General features: G+C 41.0%; 1 protein-coding gene across 1 annotated transcript in view; it reads right to left on the bottom strand.

Annotated features, from left to right (window-relative positions):
- The window catches only part of CPVL (carboxypeptidase vitellogenic like), a gene marked incomplete at both ends in the record, with an annotated part of 101124 nt that overhangs the window by 45042 nt on the left and 35391 nt on the right, over positions 1-20691 (bottom strand). The window contains 4 exons of the mRNA XM_082662485.1: positions 4388-4561; positions 6117-6215; positions 9375-9506; positions 10155-10277. Coding sequence (XP_082518611.1) covers positions 4388-4561; positions 6117-6215; positions 9375-9506; positions 10155-10277 — 528 coding nt within the window. The remainder of the gene's footprint in view (positions 1-4387; positions 4562-6116; positions 6216-9374; positions 9507-10154; positions 10278-20691) is intronic.

Below are 20691 nucleotides of genomic sequence, written 5' to 3'. Positions count from 1 at the left end.
TTCTTTCTTAGAATTTCCATATCTTTGCTTACATTATCCATCTATTATTGTATGTTGCCTACTTTTTCCACTGAAGCCCTTAGCATATTAATCATAGTTTGCAAAAATTCCTGGTCTGATAATTTCAACATCCCTGTCCTATCTGACTCTGGTTCTAATGCTCGTTCAGTCTTTTTAAAGTGTGGTTTTTGCCTTTTAGTATGCCTGGTAATTTTTTGTTGAAAGATGTACATGATGCACTGGATGGATACAGGGTACTGTGGTAAATAACCCTTTTGTAACATGGTGGTAAGATGTGGGGGATGGGAAGCATACTAGAGTCCTAGGATTAGGTCTCAGTCTTTTAGGAGCCTATGACCCTGGACTGCGAACCTCACCAGTGCTTTGCAGTTGCTCCCCCTCACCTCTTAGGTGGGACAGCATAGCTAAAGGCAGCTGGAATTGGGTGTTTCCTTTCCCCCACATGGAAGTCTAGAGCTGAAGTTGAGTATTTCCCTTCCCACAGGTAGATCAGGCTCTGATAACCCCTCAGTGGGTTAGGCTGTGGTAAAATAGCTTTCTGAGGGCAGGCCTTGTTACAGAAAACAAAATGCTCTGGTGTATTTCAAGGTGGTTACTTTTACCTCCTCCTGCCATAAGCAGAAGGAATTTTTCACCAGTATTCACTGTGAAGACATTGCAGGACTCCTGGAGATAAAACTACAAAAGTGGGGGCTTCCTCCCATGACTGGATTCCTCTGGAGTTTTTAAGGCTCAGGCTTATCCCCACTGAGCCTCCAGTAATTCATGAATTACAGCTCAGGTTTTCCTATCCTGGCACTGGTTCTTGTGGAGGTTTCTGCTCATGGATTTCTGCTTAGAAAAGTGATTCTCTGTACCCACCTGTCGGTCTCTCCTGTTTGTGAAGTAGTTTGCCCTGTGATGACTTCACTTCTCACAGGTCTAAGAGGAGTTGTTGCTTTTTCAGTTTGTTCAGCTTTTTACTTGTTGTTAGGACAGAATGGTAACTTCCAAGTTCCTGACATGCCAGACTGGAAACCAGAAGTCTGTCAAGTCTTTTTTACTTTTGTGTTTTCCATGGTTTTTTGTATAACTTTTGTATGTAGCAGGTGTTTAAAGGCTTCTGCTGAAATGTGTTGAACATCATCAGTAATAGCTTATATTTTCAAGCACTTTCTAAGCACCAGTCATTGTTTTAAGTGTTTTATCTACATAATCTATTTAAACCTCATAAGAACTCACCTGTAAGTACCATTATTATTCCCATTTCACAGATGAGGAAGCTGAAGCACAGAGTGTTTTAAGTATCCTCCCCCAAAGGAACATAGCCAGTGAATAGTGGAAACAGAATTCAAACTCAAAATATCTAACGTGAGAACCCATGCTTATAATCACCATGTGCTATGGACCCAGGTAACTCCTAGAAATCGTGATAATATTTAACCATGATCTGATTTAATCATGAATTCCAATAGTCCAACAGATTATTTCTCACTCTAGTTGTTCTGGAAACTGCTAAAATGATATTTCAATTTACCACCTAAATATTTGAAATTACTGAAAAGAGGATGACTTTGAGTACACATCCCCTGTAGGTCTTTACAAGAAAAGGATTATGTTTTCACATAGTCTGTACAGAAACTGATGTACTACACCCTTGTTCTTTTAGTTCTATTAGTTTCCAGAAACTGATGAAGGTCTTCCTCAGCCCATCAGATATCCCACATTGCATAAAATGAATCTAGTACTAGAAAGAGACTTCCATGTTCCTATGAATAGAAGCATGTGCACTATTTTCTATGACAAATTACTACTGAGTCTTACATAAATATAACCTTGAGGGTACTAATGTTTTAAGCCAACCTAGATTGTTCTGATTCCACTGCATACACATTGAGGTTCACCACCATTAACAGACAAGCCAAGGATAATCGCTGCCCTGTGGGCTATGCCAGCTGTAGCCATGCATATGTGGTCTGTTTCAGCAACAGCCACTTTTTGGTCTGCACTCAGACTGACTGCATACTTTATTCTCTTTCTTTCTGGAAACATGGTTTATCTGCACCACTAATCTATTCTCTTTTTCTGACAACTGATTCAGAGTTTGAAAGTTTAGAAAACATTCTGATTTCACTGGAATTCACATTGATAGGTTTAGGATACATGGGAAACAGAAACAGATATCTTTAAATATCAAGGTGCAGGCTCATTTTTAATCAGCATATTCTCCCTTATCAAGCAAGTGGACACTGTATGGCGATCAGCCAATACCAGGAGAGTTTACACCATCAGGTGAACTATATGTCTCACGCTATCCTCACTTGGCTGAGAAAGCAATCATACTCTAGTTAAATTTATACAGTGAGAAAACCTATCTTGCAAGGGCACAGAAAAATATACATGGGAACTTCCTTATCTGCTCTCCACTCAAAAAAACCATTTTGCATTCCTTAATGTTACATTATAGCCCAGTGTTTACATCTTGAAAACATAAGTGCTAAGCTCTTTTTGGTTTAATAAATTTGTGGATAATAAATACCTGATGCATTATGAACAAGTTTATTAGATATATTTTTGATAGACCACTAATTTATAGAACTGAATTTTCATTCATTCATTCATTCATGTGTTACTGACATCTGCTCAAGGCTGGTGCTATGACTGACAGCCCACAATGGCAGTACAGTGTGCTAAGTGTGACCACAGCAGTAGAGAGCACATGGTCTGAGACCTCAGAGAAGAGGACAACCTGAAGGTGCTCAGAGAAGGCTCCAAGCAGGCAAGCACTAAGGGCCACTACATTTCCCTCACAGAACCAAACACAAGAGTGGCTGAAATCCTGACCTCATCTAGTTAGGCCCTTTCTTGCCTACAAAGTAAGTATTTCATGAAGTTCTGCAGGTATATAATGGGTGTGTAGACTCTGCATGCCATTGGCCTTAGATTATTTTGAATAAAAGTTGTATGTCTAGGGCTTCCCTGGTGGCGCAGTGGTTGAGAGTCCACCTGCCAATGCAGGGGACGTGGGTTCGTGTCCCGGTCCGGGAAGATCCCACATGCCGCAGAGCAGCTAGGCCCGTGAGCCATGGCCACTGAGCCTGCGTGTCCATAGCCTGTGCTCCGCAAGGGGAGAGGCCACAACAGTGAGAGGCCCGTGTACCGCAAAAAAAAAAAAAAAAAATTGTATGTCTAGGATTCAAACTCTGTGTACTAGAGGCAGGATCAGAAAATAGGTCTTCTAGGTCGGGCATATTCTAAAACACAATCTAGTAAGGGTGTATTAGGTCAAGGGCTCCCTGGGTAGTACTGAAGGTTGTGCACTGAACAATCCCAAGATACACTATTCCTAACTTAGACATTGCTGAAATGTGTTTTCCTTATGTCAGAAAATGGCAGTAAAGAGTCTGGTTCAAATAAAAGCAGTATATTAGGACAATTTTTGGACAGATAGAAATAAAGTATCTTGAGGAGAGGTTGCCTTTTGTCTGATTCATGTGCTGGTTACTGGTTGCCCTGTTTTTTGTTCATTCCAAACATTACTCTTGCCTCTGCCAGGAAACAGAGAGAAAGTGGATCACCTCTGGTGGTGATCTTCTCTATCATAACACACTTATCCTGTTGAGCTACCCCCAGACCATGCCTAGGACATATGCTAACAGTCCTGGAGGATCAGAGGAGGAGGTAAGAAGAGAAATAAAGGGGAAAGAAATGCACAGGATGACTGTCTCCCTGTCACCTGCTCATGGTGTCCTTCCCTCACAGTGAGAATTCGAGGGTCCACAGTTCCTTTGCTTGAACCTCTGGTACCACCAGCAGCAAATCAGGCAGAACATCTCAGTCAGATAACACAGTGATTGACTTTACATGCCTCGAAACAGGGACATTGTCTCATTCAATGCTTCAACCTGACAGACTAGCACAACGTTTGGCTTAAAGCGGCCCTGAAGAAACTGTGATTGAGCAACGTGAATGAATGCAATTATCAAGCAAAAAGCATTTTTGGAATAACCAGTTGATTTCATTTATCCCTGACTTCATTGGGATTAACATAATAAAGCAAACAATAAGGGAAAATTGGCTTACACAAGGTCAGTCATCTTCTAGGCTCTGCTCTCTGTCTATTTTCAAGAAATGATGAGAGGTGTCATGTGCCAAAGAGAATTTCATTTTTAGGAACTTTCGGGGGAAAGTGATTTAATTAGAAGGAAAAAAATAAAATTTTTAATTCAAAGAAATCAAACAATGCAGCAGTTGTTACTTACATTTGTAAGATATCATAAAAGTAAAAAAAGGCAGGAGTCAAATTAAGAATAAAAGAAGGTCACTTCTGCTTTGGGTGATCTGAAAAGTTCCTAAAATAGACAGTAACTAAAGTTAAGTCTCTTACCTTATAATTATTCATGATTTCAGTTAACCATGGTTTCACTGACTTTACTGTATCTTCTCGCAAGTACTTTTCAACTTTGGATCCATCACTAAAAGCCTGGTTTCCCACGTGGATGGCTTGTCTCACTTGTGGGAGGGACAAAAATTTCCTGTAGTAACTTTGGTCCTCAGGTTCCTGGCATCAGAAAAATATTAGGGAAAACGAGTGGGTGGTGGGAACAGTACTCTGGGGAAAGCTTCAAATTTCTCCTAAGATATATCACAATGAACAAGATGTGACACCACTATTAACTGGTCTCTACCCTGAATATTTTAACTTGGAGGGTTGGGGAAATTCAATTTTACCAAGCAAATCTGGATGACCTGATACTCTTGGAGCCAGTATCCAATTTGCAAATGCTGGATTTTTCCTTTTTGTAACAACAAAACTTTTGTGATCTGTAACTCCAATTAAAAACCCCATTCAAGGCAAAAATAGGAAAAATGAAGAGGCGAGATTATCAAAATCAATTTGCTCCTTGTTGGAGGCTCTCGGAAAAGAAGGTGAAATGGACCACAAGGGGCCAGGGAGGTGATGAGGTGGATTAAAACCTGAGGATTTCTTTTTCATGTTCTGCCGTTTATTAAAACCACACACACAAAATAATCAGCTGACCATAATTTAAGGAGGAAAATATATCAAGTGTAAGAACAGATGATACCTTATGAAGGACATAAGACAAAAGAGAAGTTGTCCATGAGCCTTATTTTTTAAAAATACTGCATAAAAGTCTCTGTAAGATTCATTACGCTAAAAGAAAAAAAAAGGAGTAAATGCTGTTTTTAAAAAGTTACAAAAGGATAAAAAAAAGAGTTTGAAATCAACAATTTTGTGAATCATCAATATTTTTTGCTAACTGTGAATACATTCTCTTTGTAAAGAAAAAAAATTAATCACAAATTTTGCTTCTTTCTTGCCTAGCGTATGTTTTTCTCTTGGTAGAATCTAAATCCAAAACCACAGGGTTGGCAAATTCCATTGAAATTAGCTTTATATTTTATTTACAAAATAGTTAATAAGTAAGGCAATTTTAAAAACAGAATGTATTGTCATATCCACTAGACATGGTTATACAAATCCAAATCCCCAGTCTGGCTCCCTCTATCTTATTTGATTAATTCTACCCAAAAGGCATCAAATTTTGGCCCACTTTTATGAAAGAAACTATTTGAATACTTTGAGAAATATTCCAGAGGGCTTGAAGTGAGGGCCGTACTGAATGCATGAAACATCTTATGTTAAAAGTAAGACAAAGCAAATATTTTCATAAAGGCTTTGGCAGTTTGGGTTATCCAAGCTGTCTTAAGTACAGAACAAATAATGTGGGCATTTTCAAGAAACTCACTACAGGATTGGAGCTCTGGGACCTGATACCCATAACTGCAATCCTGGCCTGTCTCCTTCACAAAAGAACTTCTGTATAACAAGCTCTAGTGGGGGAAACTGTGTTAATCGGAGACTTTTTTTGAGTTATCTGGAATATCACGCACTCTCAATGGTCAGATTATAATGTATACAACACTGGCAGGGTAAAAAATCCTATAGATTAGTATACCAAATAATGCAATAGAGTTTGGACATGTTTGTCTAGTGTAAAGTCAGCTCTCCTATTTCTTAAATTGGAGGAAGTTTGGTTTTGCCAAAAGTTTTAAGTAAACACTATTATGTTTTTTAAAATTGTTGTCATTACCGTGCACTGTAAAAGGTTGTAGTAATTAGAACATCCTGTAACATTCTGGAAGTAGGAAGGCTCGCTTATTAACTCACCATCTAGCAGCTTATCCAGTAACTAGGTTGGGAGAGAGGGGAGAAAGGAAGGAGGAAAACATCAGGGTGGGTAAAAATATACAGGCATTTGTCATTTCATTTATTCAATAACTGTTTCATTCAACAACCACTTCCCACACATCTTCTCTGCGCTATAGACACTGTCCAAGGCATTGGGGAAACAGCAGTGAACAAGGCAGGCCGAAAATGCTCCCTCATAGAGCTTATATTCTAGAGGGTACGATAAACAAGCATTCACAGGTAAAATATGCAGTGTATTAGAGAATGATAAGGGCTAAGGAGAAAACTAACAAGGAGAAGGGTACAGGAAGTGCCACGGGTGCCTGTGGGGTGTGTGTGCCTGGGTGGTGGGTGTGGGGGACACTGCAGAGAGGAGGAAACGGGTCTCACTTAGAAGGTGGCATTTGAGTAAAGACCTGTTGGAAGGAAGGAAGCAAGCCCGGAAGACATCTAGGAAAAGAACTTTCCAAGTAGAGGAAACAGTGAGCCCAAAGGCCCCGACTGCGGGAGTGAGTCTTGTGGGGAAGGGTTACCATAACATGATCATTGACCACTCACCCATGTACGAGGAGACAGGGCAGAGGATATGGACATACACCCAGGCGCTTGGAACTGGTGGAAGTTATCTTTGGACTGCTGACATTGAAAACCTGGTCATCAGCTGAAGGTGAGAGCAGTCAGCATACTTGTGTGCTTTTCTCAGGTCATGTTGAGCTGCACAAAGGCAGGCATGGAGTGGTAGAGAGGGGCATCTAGCCAGGACTGTGGTTTGGCCAAAGGAGTTGGAGGAGGTGCAAAGGGGGGCCGTAGGTGGGGAATGTATGTAATGACTGAGCTTGGGTTTATGTTGGGTAATTAGAGAAATTAAGACCTGCAGGGGTAGGGGACCATGAAGAGGTAGTAGGATCCATGGACTGAAAGACAATGGGGTTGCAGGACTGTAATTCAGAGAAGTGAGCTGGGAGGAAGGGAGGTGGCAGCTGGGGGAAGACGTTTGAATCTGTTGAATCTGAGATTGTGGAGTGACTGCTGGCTTTTTTGCAGGGGGTAATGGGAATAAGCAGCTAAGGTAAAGAGAACAAGATCACTAAATGAGAGGAGACTAAGAAACTGAGGGACCAAGCATTAAAAAGATCAACCATGTGGAGACTTCAGTCACCAGAAATGATGACAAGAGTAATGCTGGAAAGTGACACTGAGGCAGGAGCCAAAATATTCAGAGAATGAGAAGGCGAACGCCAGGGGTGTGTGTCGGGAGAGAAGCTGATCCTTTCAGCTCCGACTTACCGCTCTTTTATTAACTAAATCATTTTAAGGGATCAGAACATCAAAAAGGCTTTATTATTTAGGCTTGAGATTTTGACATTTGTATTCTCTTGGGTTTCAGGATTTCTTGGAGTCTTGTATTGCATAACGTGAAACACATTTTACCACTACTTGATTACTTTCCTAAGTATCATTTCATCTATTTCCTGTGAAAAAGCAAAAGTCTTTTCATTTATCACACAAGATTTTGGACCAGTGGTCACAGAGACGTTGCATACCTTCAAGAGTTTTTTTGTGGGGGGAGGGGTGTGGGCTTTCTCTAGTTTTTGATGAATCTGGTTTGGGAGAGACCTCATGGGTCATCTTGTCGTTATCTCTGAATACACACAATATCTGAACTTTTCAACAGTTTCACTAATCCTGTGGATGCTTAGGCTGCTGGATCACGCACCACAGACATCTTTCTACTTTCTTTATCCCTTTGAGTCTATCAAATATTCTTGCTCTTGACACTGCTTACGTTTGCTCTTGACATATGCTTCTTCAGAAACACATCAAATGTCTCGCTTGCAGATGGGTCTCATGCAATGTAAAATCTCATACTAATTCTAAATTCTAAACGCTTAGTCCTTTTTACCCTTTCTGCCTACCACAGCAGACAGCCTAAAACCGGTCTTGAAAATACTGTGATTGCAAGTTGAAGAATGACCCAACATGTCCCTGATAAGATCCTTCTTCTTTCCTTCACATTCACAATTGCACAAGAAATTCTGAATCCACGCTCTGCAGCCGCATCAAGTGTCCCGGCACAGAAAGGGGAGCCCGCCAGGGTGCTGCGGAGTGGCTCGGGACTTCCTGAGTTCTCCTATTTACACAGCTTGCTGCCGTCAGAACTCACAACAAGGGCAGTCACTGCCCTGGCACCCTATTTGTAAAATGGAGCACAACTTTGTTACCCCACCCTTCTCCATAAGTTTGTATGTCTCCTGTTTTGATCTGAACCAGCTGACCTACAGCGCCTAAAAGACTATTAATACCAGGCCTCGGCCTTAATAGTAACAATGCTGTTAGGTAAACTGTGACAGGCTGTGTTCCCAGTAACAAGATTAAAGGTCTCAAAATTCAGTCCTCACCTCATTTACTAATGTGTCAAACACACAGGCTCTATGGCAAAGGTGACAAAACCCCCCAAGGAAGATTGCTTACACATGATCTTTGTCTGCACTGGCCAAAAACCAAATGAGCAACAAACAAGACCCTCCTGCATCCTAATACTTAGTATAGTCTTACATTTTAAACAACCAAAAAAAAAAATAAAGGTTGAAGAATATAACTATGTTACTTGGTCCTCAAATTTAATTTTAGGAGAGCGATGTGGCGATATTTACAAATGCCAACGGCTCTCTGTAAAAGTTTCAAGCGACCACCCTTTACACTCTTTGTTCCTGACACACAGGAACATGTGACATTTGTTACACTGTGGCCACTTCCCCAGCTGGAGCACTGTGTGTGGATATTACCCTCTGAAGGGTTTAGAGCACATGTGGAAGCATATGCATCCACTTTCCAGGTTGCCTTTCTTCTGATTTCTTTATGGTAGGGCTGCCTTGAGGGCCTACACAGCATTTCAAGAAATCTAAACAGTTAATGAAAGACACAGTTAGATAAACACCCCGAGGTGATCTCAGGTTTAAAATATGGTCAAAGTAAATTCAAAGAAACCCAGATGGCTCTTTTCTTCCTTACGAGCCCACTGTCTCGCCTCCTGATCTCGGGACGGCACCAAGGAAACACCTTTGCTAACAACAAAGAGCCAGGCCAGGCACCGCAGTGCTTCCGGGACCTTCTCAGATGGTGCTCATTGCGCCAGGGCAGCGCAGGCCACAGAACTCACTTCAAAGGCCTGAGACCACTTCTCCTCCTGGATGTATTTCACGCACTGATCGCACTGCTTCTGGAAGTAGTTTCTCTGCTTCTCATCCAACAAGCCAATTTGGAACAGGAATGGTGCATAGCCCTGTATGATCTGAGGAGAAAAGAAGCAAACACAGATGCTGCATGGAGAGAGAGGGATGTGAGGGAAGCCCATCTGCTTGTGAAATAACCCTTTGTAACTTCTCAATTAGCGGAGCAGGACAACACACACACATATACACACACACGCCGCACAAACATAGACGTACAACACACACAATGCATACACAACACAAAATACACCACACAAACACACATACATAAGACATACACACGACACACACATACACACACACATACACAAACACACACACACCACACACACAATTTGTGTATAACACACAAATACACCATACAAACACATATACACAAAACATACACACACACCACATAACCACACAAACACTCATACAACACACATGTACACAAAATACACACAAACACACCAAGCACAGGTACACACACTTGTACATACACACACTGGCACTTGCACTCACAGCCAACGTAGGCTGACATATAGTAAGTTGACACTGTAAAACATTTGGTAAAAATTAGAAGATTTAAATCATTAGAAAGTCAACTGAGCAACAGTATTTCCCTTGACGAAGTTAGGTCTGTAGGGTAAGAGGAGCGTCCATCTGATTAAAGGGTATTTACTCTCCTTAAGGAACAAAATGGAAAGGAAAAAAGAGTCACCTACTGACTCGGGATCAGAATATGCGTCTCCAAGAGCAATTCCCTTCAGGTTAATCTTCGTGGTCATCACGGGGTTAAGCATGTGGATGTAGTGGGCGATGGCTGGCACGTATTTCCCCGCGTAAGACTGAGAAGGGTAGACGTTAAAATGAACCATCACAAATCAATGCTACTAAAATGAGGTGTTTATGCAAATTAAAATCACAATAAAACAGTCAGTATTTTCACAAGACACATGTATTTCTTAACCTCGCATTGCAAATTTGACAATAGCATGGAGCTCTGTCCCTTCCTTCTTTTGTCATCCCAAATAGCATGGAGTGACATGCAGGTCACAGGTTAGGAGGGCAAAAAAATAATAAGTGAACGTGTCCTAAGTGAACATTCTAATTTCCTTCCAAAAGAAAGAACATGGACACCAGTGAACAGAATTCTGCCACCCTTAGGGTTTTCCTTACCAGAAAGTTCCATTGCAAGCTTTATTTAAAAAAAAAAAAAAATCCCAAGGCCAAAATTAAGATTTCAAAATCTGTACAATGATGCCAAAATTTGAAATCAACATGGATTAAAGGAAGAGGAAAAGGATAAATAATATTTATTGGCCACTAAAATGGTCACTTGAACTTACCTCTGTTTCCAACCTTTTCCAATACAAGGCTCTTTTTCAATTTCAAAATAGTTTGCTGACACAAACATGATAATACTGCTTTTAGATTATGCTGACAAGAGCCACTATTGGTTCAGTAATATTTAAAAATAGTTCTGTGTTTCTTCCGTTAAAAAGTTGCCTTCCTGACATCTCCACTTGTATGTCTAATATTAAACTTCCTATGTTCAAAACGAAGCTCCAATCCCCAAGCCCTTCTTGCAGCCTCCATTTCCATGAATGTAAACTCTGTTCTAACTGCTCAGGCCCAAAATCCTGGTGCCACCGTTTATCTCTTTGACTCACACCTCGTGAAAAGTCCATTAGTGAATCTCATCAACTCTACCTATTCTATCAAAACACATCCGGAATCCAGTGTCTTTGCACACACCCCCTTTGTCACCTTGCTCCAGGTACCGTCATCTGTCGCCTGGATTCTTGCAGCAGCCTCCTCAATGGGCCTCTGTTTTTGCTCTTACCGTCATCCAGTCTAATTTCAAGACAGTGGTCTGTTAAATTAGATCATGCCACTCCTCTGCTCAAATCCTCTAATGACTTCCCATCTCTCTCAAAGAAAAAGTGAAGTGCTTTTTCTGGGGCATAAGGGCTGACATGATCTGGTCACTTCACTCACATTACCCCCTACTATCCTCTTGCTCATTCCTCTCCAGCCTCTCTCAGACCAAATCATAATTGTGATCTGTACTGTTCCTCCCCTTGCATTAGCTCTTTCTGTCCCTGGAATGTTCTTCCCCAGATATCCATATGGTTAACTCCCTCACTTCCTTCAGTGAGGCTTTCTGAGGGTTGCCCTCCATGGTCACCCTATCAAAAATTTTAACACCCCTTTTTTGATATTTTATATTCCCCTTCTCTCCTCTTTCGTCTTAATCTTTATCACTCTCCAACAAACTTTTACATTTTACCTTGTGTATTGTTATTCCCCTACCCACACTAGAATAGAAGATCCACAGACACAGGGATATCTGTCTGTTTTGTTTATTAGTGTATCCCCTGTACCTGATGCTGTTTGTTATTGCTCAATAAACAACTGCTCAATGAATGAATCTTGAATTAGCCTACATGCATTTGAAAAACAGCAATGCACATATATTCTAGATAGACTAGATACATCATGTGGGTACATATGGATCTGCAGAACTTTTACAATATGTCCAAGGCTCTCCAGGGCCCTGAAGTTCAAAGACTGGGAATTCTGGAGAGCTCTCATTTTTTCCATGCCATAATCATATGCTGCAGTTATCATTATTCCCATTTCAACGTAAGGACACTGGGGCTCAGAGAGGTTAAGTGATAGAGTCAGAATTAAACCTGGTCTGACCTACTCCAAATCCTAAACCCTTTCCAAACTATGATGGAAGAACTTAATTGACATAACTCACACAAGATCCCTTCACTGATGCACTCCTCTTGTGAAATAATAATTATTTCGGCAAAGTATTAAATCAAAGCAGCTTATCCATTCATACTCATGACTACTTTTTATTTTTTATTTTTTGCGGTACGCGGGCCTCTCAGTGCTGTGGCCTCCCCCGTTGCGGACGCGCAGGCTCAGCAGCCATGGCTCACAGGCCCAGCCGCTCCACGGCATGTGGGATCCTCCCGGACCGGGGAACAAACCCGTGTCCCCTGCATCGGCAGGCGGACTCCCAACCACTGCGCCACCAGGGAAGCCCTCCTGACTACTTTTTAGCTTCCATGTCTGAAATTTGCTTTGCTGTATAACTTTGCTATATTCTCCTTTTAGGGACAGTACGTGAACATTTATCAAGTAAAATTTCTGTAAATTGACCAAAAAAGCAAATTCTCTTGACTAATCATTTCACTGGTACAGATGTATTATATAATCTTCATTCAATGATGGTTTATTGGGCAACTCTTCTGTCAAAGGTATCATAACAGATACTTGAGTAGACACAAAAATGAATAAAGCACAAAACTCGTAAAGATCATAATATCTTTTAAAAATACATTATGGAAAACTTGACTCAAATGTGATAAGGCAGAGTCTACCATTTCATGGCTTATTATTTCCACAATGTGTACAACAGCCAGCACATAGTAGGTACATAAAAACATAGCTGATAAATGAATGACTAATCTGACATTATTTCTAAACATGTTTTCTCTACTGGAAATCAGTACAAATGCTAAAAAAGTACACCTTCCAGTGATGCTAGCACTCAACGTGTCTTGTTATAAGACCTAGCAACAAAACACCTCCCTTGACTTTTTCAGAGGTAGAAGGGTATGTACTTTATAGGTAGTGATGACAAACTTGGGCTAAAACAGTCACATTTTTACGGCACCTTTCCCCTTGCGACCATCATATGTATCCGGGATTCAGGCAGGAGATTAAAAAGGAACACCCACTCAATCTGAGCATCCACCATCAACAGATTATTTCACCTACTTTAATTCGAGCCAATGTAAAGTTAACATTATCTTCCTATATTTTAAAATGATGAAAACAAAGGTCTGTGTGTTTCACATGCCCACCTGGAATTCTGTCCGGGCTTGGCTGCCTCCACGCTTCCCATTTCTCATATCAAATCACATTTCAGTCAAGGGTCCTGGACAGACTATGGATCTCTGGTCCCCCAACCTGGGACCCACCCTTGGATTTATCCACTGCACACTTGCTAAGTGGACCATTTAGGAAAATGAGACAGTGAGATGGGTAGTTCTATAACCACATTCAAAACAGATTCCTCAATGTTCAGTCTACATCTACTAACCTAACAGTGATGATGTTTACCTTGGTTTTGGCTTTCTAATGACTATCACACACTTCCTTGCCCTGTGTCAGTGTGACAAATCCTTCACTGCCGTTTTCATTAATCATTCCACTGGTTGAGCGACTCAGGCTGTCACACAGTAGACAATTATAGGATTATTTTATGGAAAACAGACACCGAAACATTACAATGAAATTTCAATTATTTTCACTCTCCTTGTTGAGACACATTTCTTTCTTCTTCAAGATCAGATTTGTTTATTCTTCCTGAACCATTTGTTTCTCGATTTAATGATTCTCTGACCACCACAAGCACTTTAAAAGACAACCAGACAATAAATCAAGTATGTTTGATTTTACCCAGTTTTCCCTTTTCCGGATATGTTTTAAATAGAATAGAATGTCAGACTCTGGGGGGAGAAGTTAGGTGTGGTTGTCTGATGGACCAGAAATGGACTATATGGCCCTTAGGACTTATAATTGTGATCCTGTAATTTTATGAACTCTTGTTTCTTTTGTTCTGAGTTCTGCCCATAACAACAACTAAAGCAATGACAACCACAACTATCAGCCCTGTGGTTTCTCTGATCTCTGGCTGGGGTTCACCAATGTGGTCAGCAGCTGGCCAACGCAGTTCCTGAAGTCTGTGAATTAACGCTAACCTTCTACCCTCAGATCAGACACTGGCCTCAAACAAGCTCTGAACAGCATCAAAGCAATTATAAAAGGAAAGAGGAAAAGTGTGTCCAGAAACTGTTTGAACACATACAATTTTAGAATTCAGCAGTGACCTTCAAATGAGGAACTCAGTCAGACAAATATATTTTATTATTATACTAACATAATTATTACTAACATAATAATTCAAACTAGATTAGCAATCAACACGTCAGGATTTTAGTTTGCCCTTAGTAATTATTCCTTTCCAATATTTAAAGAAGCTGCAATTTCCAACACTATTCTTGTATGGCTCCTTTGCCCCACGGTGACCGTATTTTGAGCTCACCTCTGACAAGAAGGGCCAGAGCCATTAGGGTATGTTTGTATGTGCTTGTATTTGGAGCTTAAAGAAGCAGTCAACCTCCAGTTTTCCTCTGACATCAGAAGGATCTCAGAATTCAGCTCTCAAACTTTTATTTCCCCCATGAGAGAAAGAAGGTCTCAACATCAGAGTTGAATAGTGTTTTTGAATCTTGGTTTGCAATCTTTCTGTGTTCTTACATGATGTTTGGAACAGCCTAATGGAAATCACGTTAGGAGCATATTGTACTTGTAAAAATAGTCTAGAGAGAATGTAATACTTGGTTAATTATCCAGATGTGTAAAAGCAAAATGAAACTGGACTTAAAGAAACTTGTAATTGTGTATTCCATCTGAATCTCTCCCTTCTTACATGTTTCAACAACATTCACAGCCGACTTACTGTACCCCTGCCACCTGATTACTTTTAAGGGAGTCAAAAAATCCATATCGAAAATCAAGCTTCAATCAGCTCCTCCAGAAGAAACAAAACCGCGTCAGAGAATAATATTATAATGGAAACAATGTCCTCTTACAGAAATATCACATATGTTAGCAGTTACTATTGTTTAAGCTACTCTTAGTCGTCTGCATTTCTTACTGAAGTTTAGTTTAAAAAAAAAAAAAAGTAGATGCAGCTACATTCACTCTCTGACTTGCTTCTAAATATACCTTTTATGGTAAAACTCACAGAACCTTTATCAGTGATAATGAGCAATGGCCTTTGAACCTGGTTACCAAGTGTCACTATTCATTGGCCCTCACCTCTGCCTGGAAGTGGAAAAAGGGAGTTGTCATCCTAGGCAATGGCATGTCAAGGATGGTCAGGGTCATTCTATGCCCGTTTCCCTGCTCTGCCCCCAAACCCCCAGCCACTCCAGCTAGAATGAATGTCTCTGAAGAGTTCACTTCGGGGCTGGTGAGAACTCTTCCATGTCTTCCGGGAGGAAACTAGGTGGGCTGCCCTTCTGGAGAGAGTCACATCGGTGTCATGTCCTCTAGCTGTCCCCAAACACAGACTATGGTGGAACCAGCCCCATGTACAGGGGTGGCCAGAGTGAATAGGGGGATATGCTTTGAAGAGAATTTTATACACACATTGAAAACTACAAAACTTGGTGAAAAGCCTAAGTTTAACGGAGTCACACAGGACACAGCAGCTAAGAGGACAGGATTAAGCTAGGGTGACCCTGACTTCATCTAGCCTTGGTAGAATCTTACTTCACTTGGCACCATTATTGCTTCTGAGGAGAGAAGAGGTGTGGCCTTAACACGGCCAGTTCAGAAAATTAATGAATGGAGAAAACTGGAGCTTTGGTATTGTGGTAATCTCTACAACTTCTTAGACATTGCTAGACCATGTGTCATCTAATTTCAAGACCACACTGCTGTGATTTAAAAAAAAAAAAAAGGCTTCTAACGAGAATATGACTTTATCTAAACATCTATTTCTCTTGACTATGAGCTTAAAAAGAAATGTAGAATCTACAGGAATACACATAAATTTATGCAAAAGTATGTACGGCCTTTCAAATATGTTCTTATTTCGTTTTGAGATGATGCTTCTTTAAAAATTAATTCCATCAGTGACAAACATACGTGAAAAGGATGTACCTTGCCTCCCCCCAACTCTAACTTCAGTGCCAGTTTTGGAGAAATTCATACCCAGCTTGAAGCCAGGTGACTTGAACAGATGAATAAACCCTTTTGTTTAGAGATTACAGTTAATTTGACTTTTAAATAAAGAGTGTGAATATACTGGGCCACAGTCAACAAACTGAGTCCTTCACTTGCTCACTACAGATAGAACTCAGAAGGTTGAAGCTGCGTAATAGATATAATTTAGCATTTCTGGTCCCCAGCCTAGACATCTCATCCAATTGGGTACTATTTGTGTCGCCATGCCACTTGGTCTAGCATAGTAGCTCACTTCAGACAAAGCTTATATTGACGTCTGATTTACTCATAGTCTTTTCCACGTAACCAGAGAATCAGCAAATATGTGTTGATTTGACTTAGATACGCTATCCAAAAGCCCGAGGCCCAATTTTGCAAACATTTCCATATGCCCCTGTTCAGTTCTCCAGGTTGCAGCGTAAACCTTGACTTTTCTAATATTAAATTCATTAAATAGTCACAAATCCGTTTTCAATTCTAAAAGAAAATATTGGCAAGTCAGAGGAACATAACTGAAAATAGACATCTGTCATGAGCTCAAGAGTTAAACCAGCTCAAATGTCATCTAGTCATATTCAGCAAGTTCCAAGCTTGGAGAAAGAATTACATGTCAAGGACTTCAAGCCTTTATATCACTTGAAACTTCCATTTACTCCATAAAACTTGATGATCAAAAGACAGAAATATCCAAGAAGCTAGAGAACTTCTTTTCTGTTTGTATAAGGTTAGTAACCCTTAGAGATTCTGTACAAAATATGTAAGGGATGTCCGACTCCCTTGTACAGACAGTGGATCTATTCTGTGGGAAAAGGCAAGTCTTGGAAACAGTGCAGTTTTGAGAAGCCAGGCTCCAGAGAGCATCTTCACGAAGCGGGTTACCATCCTTAGCCCATCCTGTGACTACAGTCTTTGGGTGATGGAGTCTGGCTGCTTAGGTTCCAATCTTGGCTGGGTGAGCTTGTAAAGCCTACATGACCTCTCTAAGCCTCAGTCATCTCAACTGTAAAATGGGGATGACAATAACAGTGCCCGCTTCATAAGGCAGCTGTGACGATTAAACAAGGTAATGCACGAAACACTGCTTAGCATCATGCCTGTCATATGATCCACTCTCAATAAACATTCTCAAATAAGATCTACAAATAAAACAAGGGGACTAGATACGTTTGAAGGCATCCTTCTAATCACCAAATTTAATGATCATAAGCCTGGACTAATAAGATAAAGGCATGGCCTACATAAAACAATTATAGGCCTATAGTTAGGGTAGTTCTCCCTTCCCACCCCTTCACAGGTATGTCAGTGCGTGAAGTTCCCCTATTACAAGTATTTTCTATGGCTTAGGCTCTGTCCTCTATTCAAGGACAAGTATGTTGGAAGTACATTTAATTGATCAGATTCTCTCTAATGGATAGTGAGCTGGTAACAAGTCAGAATGGGGGAGAGAAACAGTACAATCATGATGGGGATGGAAGAAGCATGGGAGAAATAGGACCTGAGCACAGCACAGCCAAGGAAAGGAAGGCCTTGGGTGGCAGGCAGGGCACTGGATGACCCTGGAAAATAAGGGAGTAGAAAGGAGGTTCCCAGGGCCTGGGGTGCAGTACAGGGAGAGAAGAGCTATGAAAAGAGATGTAAAACAGCCAAAGAGAAATCTCATTGATATTTTTATTTGATCTGGCAAATGCCTTGTGTGAAGCCACTCTATAACATCCATTCAACACTGTGCCTGGTATTGTATGAAACAAATGAAACAAACCTGGCTCTCACCTCCTGGGAGCCTGCACCAGAACCCAGGACCATGACGATTTCAATAAAGAAATCAGACTCTGTGAGCCCGGCAGAACTTCACTCATGCAGATGAAGATAAAGTATCCTATTAAGCTCACTAATTTTTAAATAGCTTCAACGTTTTGCCTCAGATTCAGCCTTCGAATTAATCACGGTTGCAAAACTGCTTCTAAGGAAAGTAGGCCTCTCCTGCTGATCGGGAGATGCCCAGTTTTAACCACATGCCCTGCCAGTTTGGAAGCGCTCCCACCCATTGGCACAAACGCCTCTACACGCTAAATCTTTCCCATGAGTGGACAGAAAGCCACAGGCTCAGAGGCCAGTGGGCAGACCCCTCCCTACCGTCACCTCCCTGCCTTCCAGCGCCAGGGCTGTTGTGCTTTAAGTTTTAGCTGGGCCCACATACACTTGAGTGGATCCTAAAGAGTGTCTGTACCTCAAGAAAAAGAGCAATCTCACTAATAGTTACTGGCTCGGGAAGGATGACACTTAGGAAGAAAGTTAATGATATGAATGAAATGCAGCTTGTTCCTCTTTTTGAAGTACATTTTTTTCATGCCTTGAGGAGGGTGATTTATAGACACATTTGTCTCTCTTTAGAGAAAATTAATTCCAGTTGGTATTCTGGGCAGAAATGGAGAGAAGGGAAGGAGACAAAGCAGTTCTTCCTTCTCCACTGCCCCAACTGCAGGTCTGCACTATGCCTTGCTGTGGCCTCGCGTGGTCCACACGGCAGGGGCGAAGGGCCTGGATCGGTCCCCACACATTTTGCTACCATCCAAAACTTCTAAGCTCCACCATCATTTTCTGATGGAGCAAACAATTTCTTTTAAAGATGATTTCAAAATAAGAGGGGAGACAATGCCATACCCCAAGAACAAGTGAGCAGAGCCTTGTAAACATCTCAGCCCCTGTTTACATGCATTAGGCCATATGCTTTGGAGCCGTAACATTTTAATCCAGCTTTTCAACATAAATGGTAATAATAGTCATCATATGCTGGGTACTCACCACAGCCAGTCACTCTGCTAAATATTTGAGGAGGATTATCTAATTAAATGCTCAAAACAACCCCATGCAGTAGGTACTGTTATTACTTCCAGACTCCCTTACACCAAAGTTAGGGCGCTGAACAGCTGTTCCAGCCCCTTTGAGCACCAGGCTACCCTCATTCATAGCATACAAATGTGGAGGATATTTAGGTCTAGTACCTTTGCAATCAAAAGCAGAAAACCATTTCTGAGTTTATGCATTTGTTTTCCAAGAACAATTCTACAAATCTAGCGGCATTATTTGTTCAGGAAATTAAGAGTTCACAAGAGAAAAGATTTCCTTTTCTTGAAAAATCTATTACAACATTTTTTATGGTGGCGGACACAGGGAGGGTGGGTTGGTATTATGTTAAAACTGCAATTGTATACAGATGCTTTAAGAGTACGTCTAGGTAACTACAGTTGAGTATCCAGTAAAGTAAAATATCCCCGGAAGTGATCTAATTTAAAAACCAACCCTTCTGATGGTAAGATGAAAAGCAGAGGCCCAGAGAGGTCACAGAACTTGTCTGGAATCATCCAGAGAGAGGCAAAGCCAGCAATGAACCTCAGGTGTCCTGATTATTAATCCAAAATTCCTTCCACTTCTCCATTCTGCCTTCTAGCCTTAAAACAGAAAGACCAGGTGGGACAAAGCAGACTAGAGAAACACAGCATTCTGCCAATAATAAACCATCAAGGCATTATTTAGTGCTCTACCTTTTAGAAAAAGATGTGCCCCCAGATTTAATGTATCTTGTGTAGTTCTCATGAAGATGCTGCTGCCTGGCAAGTGCATCTCCATCCCAGGCTCTGCCTGCCCTCATTCCCATCTTCCTTCATCACTTGGAAGGCACAGGTTTCCTTAAAAGTATTCATCCTGGCAGCAGAGAATATAAAAAGAAAATTGTCCTTTGCCACACACATTCAGAAACTACATGCATGAAACCACCAGGCAGACATGAGACAGACAAGTCAAATTTTTCATTTGGTATTTGGTAGCTTTGCCGAAAGTTCAACATGATGGTTAACAACATTGTCACATTATTTGCAAGACGAGGAATTACACACTAAGCAGATCACTCTTCTGTTGGTGGTGGAGAACCGGGTGTTTTCCAGGGTTGCTACCAAAATGACAGGAGTGTCACTTCCTCCATCCCCCTGACTCCAGTTATTAGTTCTAGAATGGCCATGGGATTCAAATGGATAATGAGATTCAGGTATATGGTGGAATTATTGGGAAAGAGAAGTTGAGCTGATAGGCTATACCTAGAGCCCTGGAGTGGGTTGGAGAGTCAAGGGCACAGGTGAAAAGAACTTATCTGAGAATGAAATCAGTGAAGTGCAAAGCCAAGTGAATAGATGGAGAGAACGTGAGACAAGATCCTGATAAGGTTTGAGCAACCAGATCCAGCCACACCTGATGCCAACAATTCAATCCCCTGTTTTACTTAAGACACTTTGAATAGGGTTTCTGTCACTTGCAAGCAAAAGAGCCATGACTAATACACCCATATTTATCCTTCAAAATCCAATTTAATTGCTGTCTCCTCTGTTTGACTTTTCCTGAGGATCCCATATTGAGGGGTAGCTATTTGCTCACCTTACACTATTTGTC

This window comes from Grampus griseus (genome assembly GCF_964374135.1).
Source record: "Grampus griseus genome assembly, chromosome: 9".
In the NCBI taxonomy this organism is placed as follows: Eukaryota; Metazoa; Chordata; class Mammalia; order Artiodactyla; family Delphinidae; genus Grampus; species Grampus griseus.
This window is presented reverse-complemented; position numbering and strand designations above follow the sequence as displayed.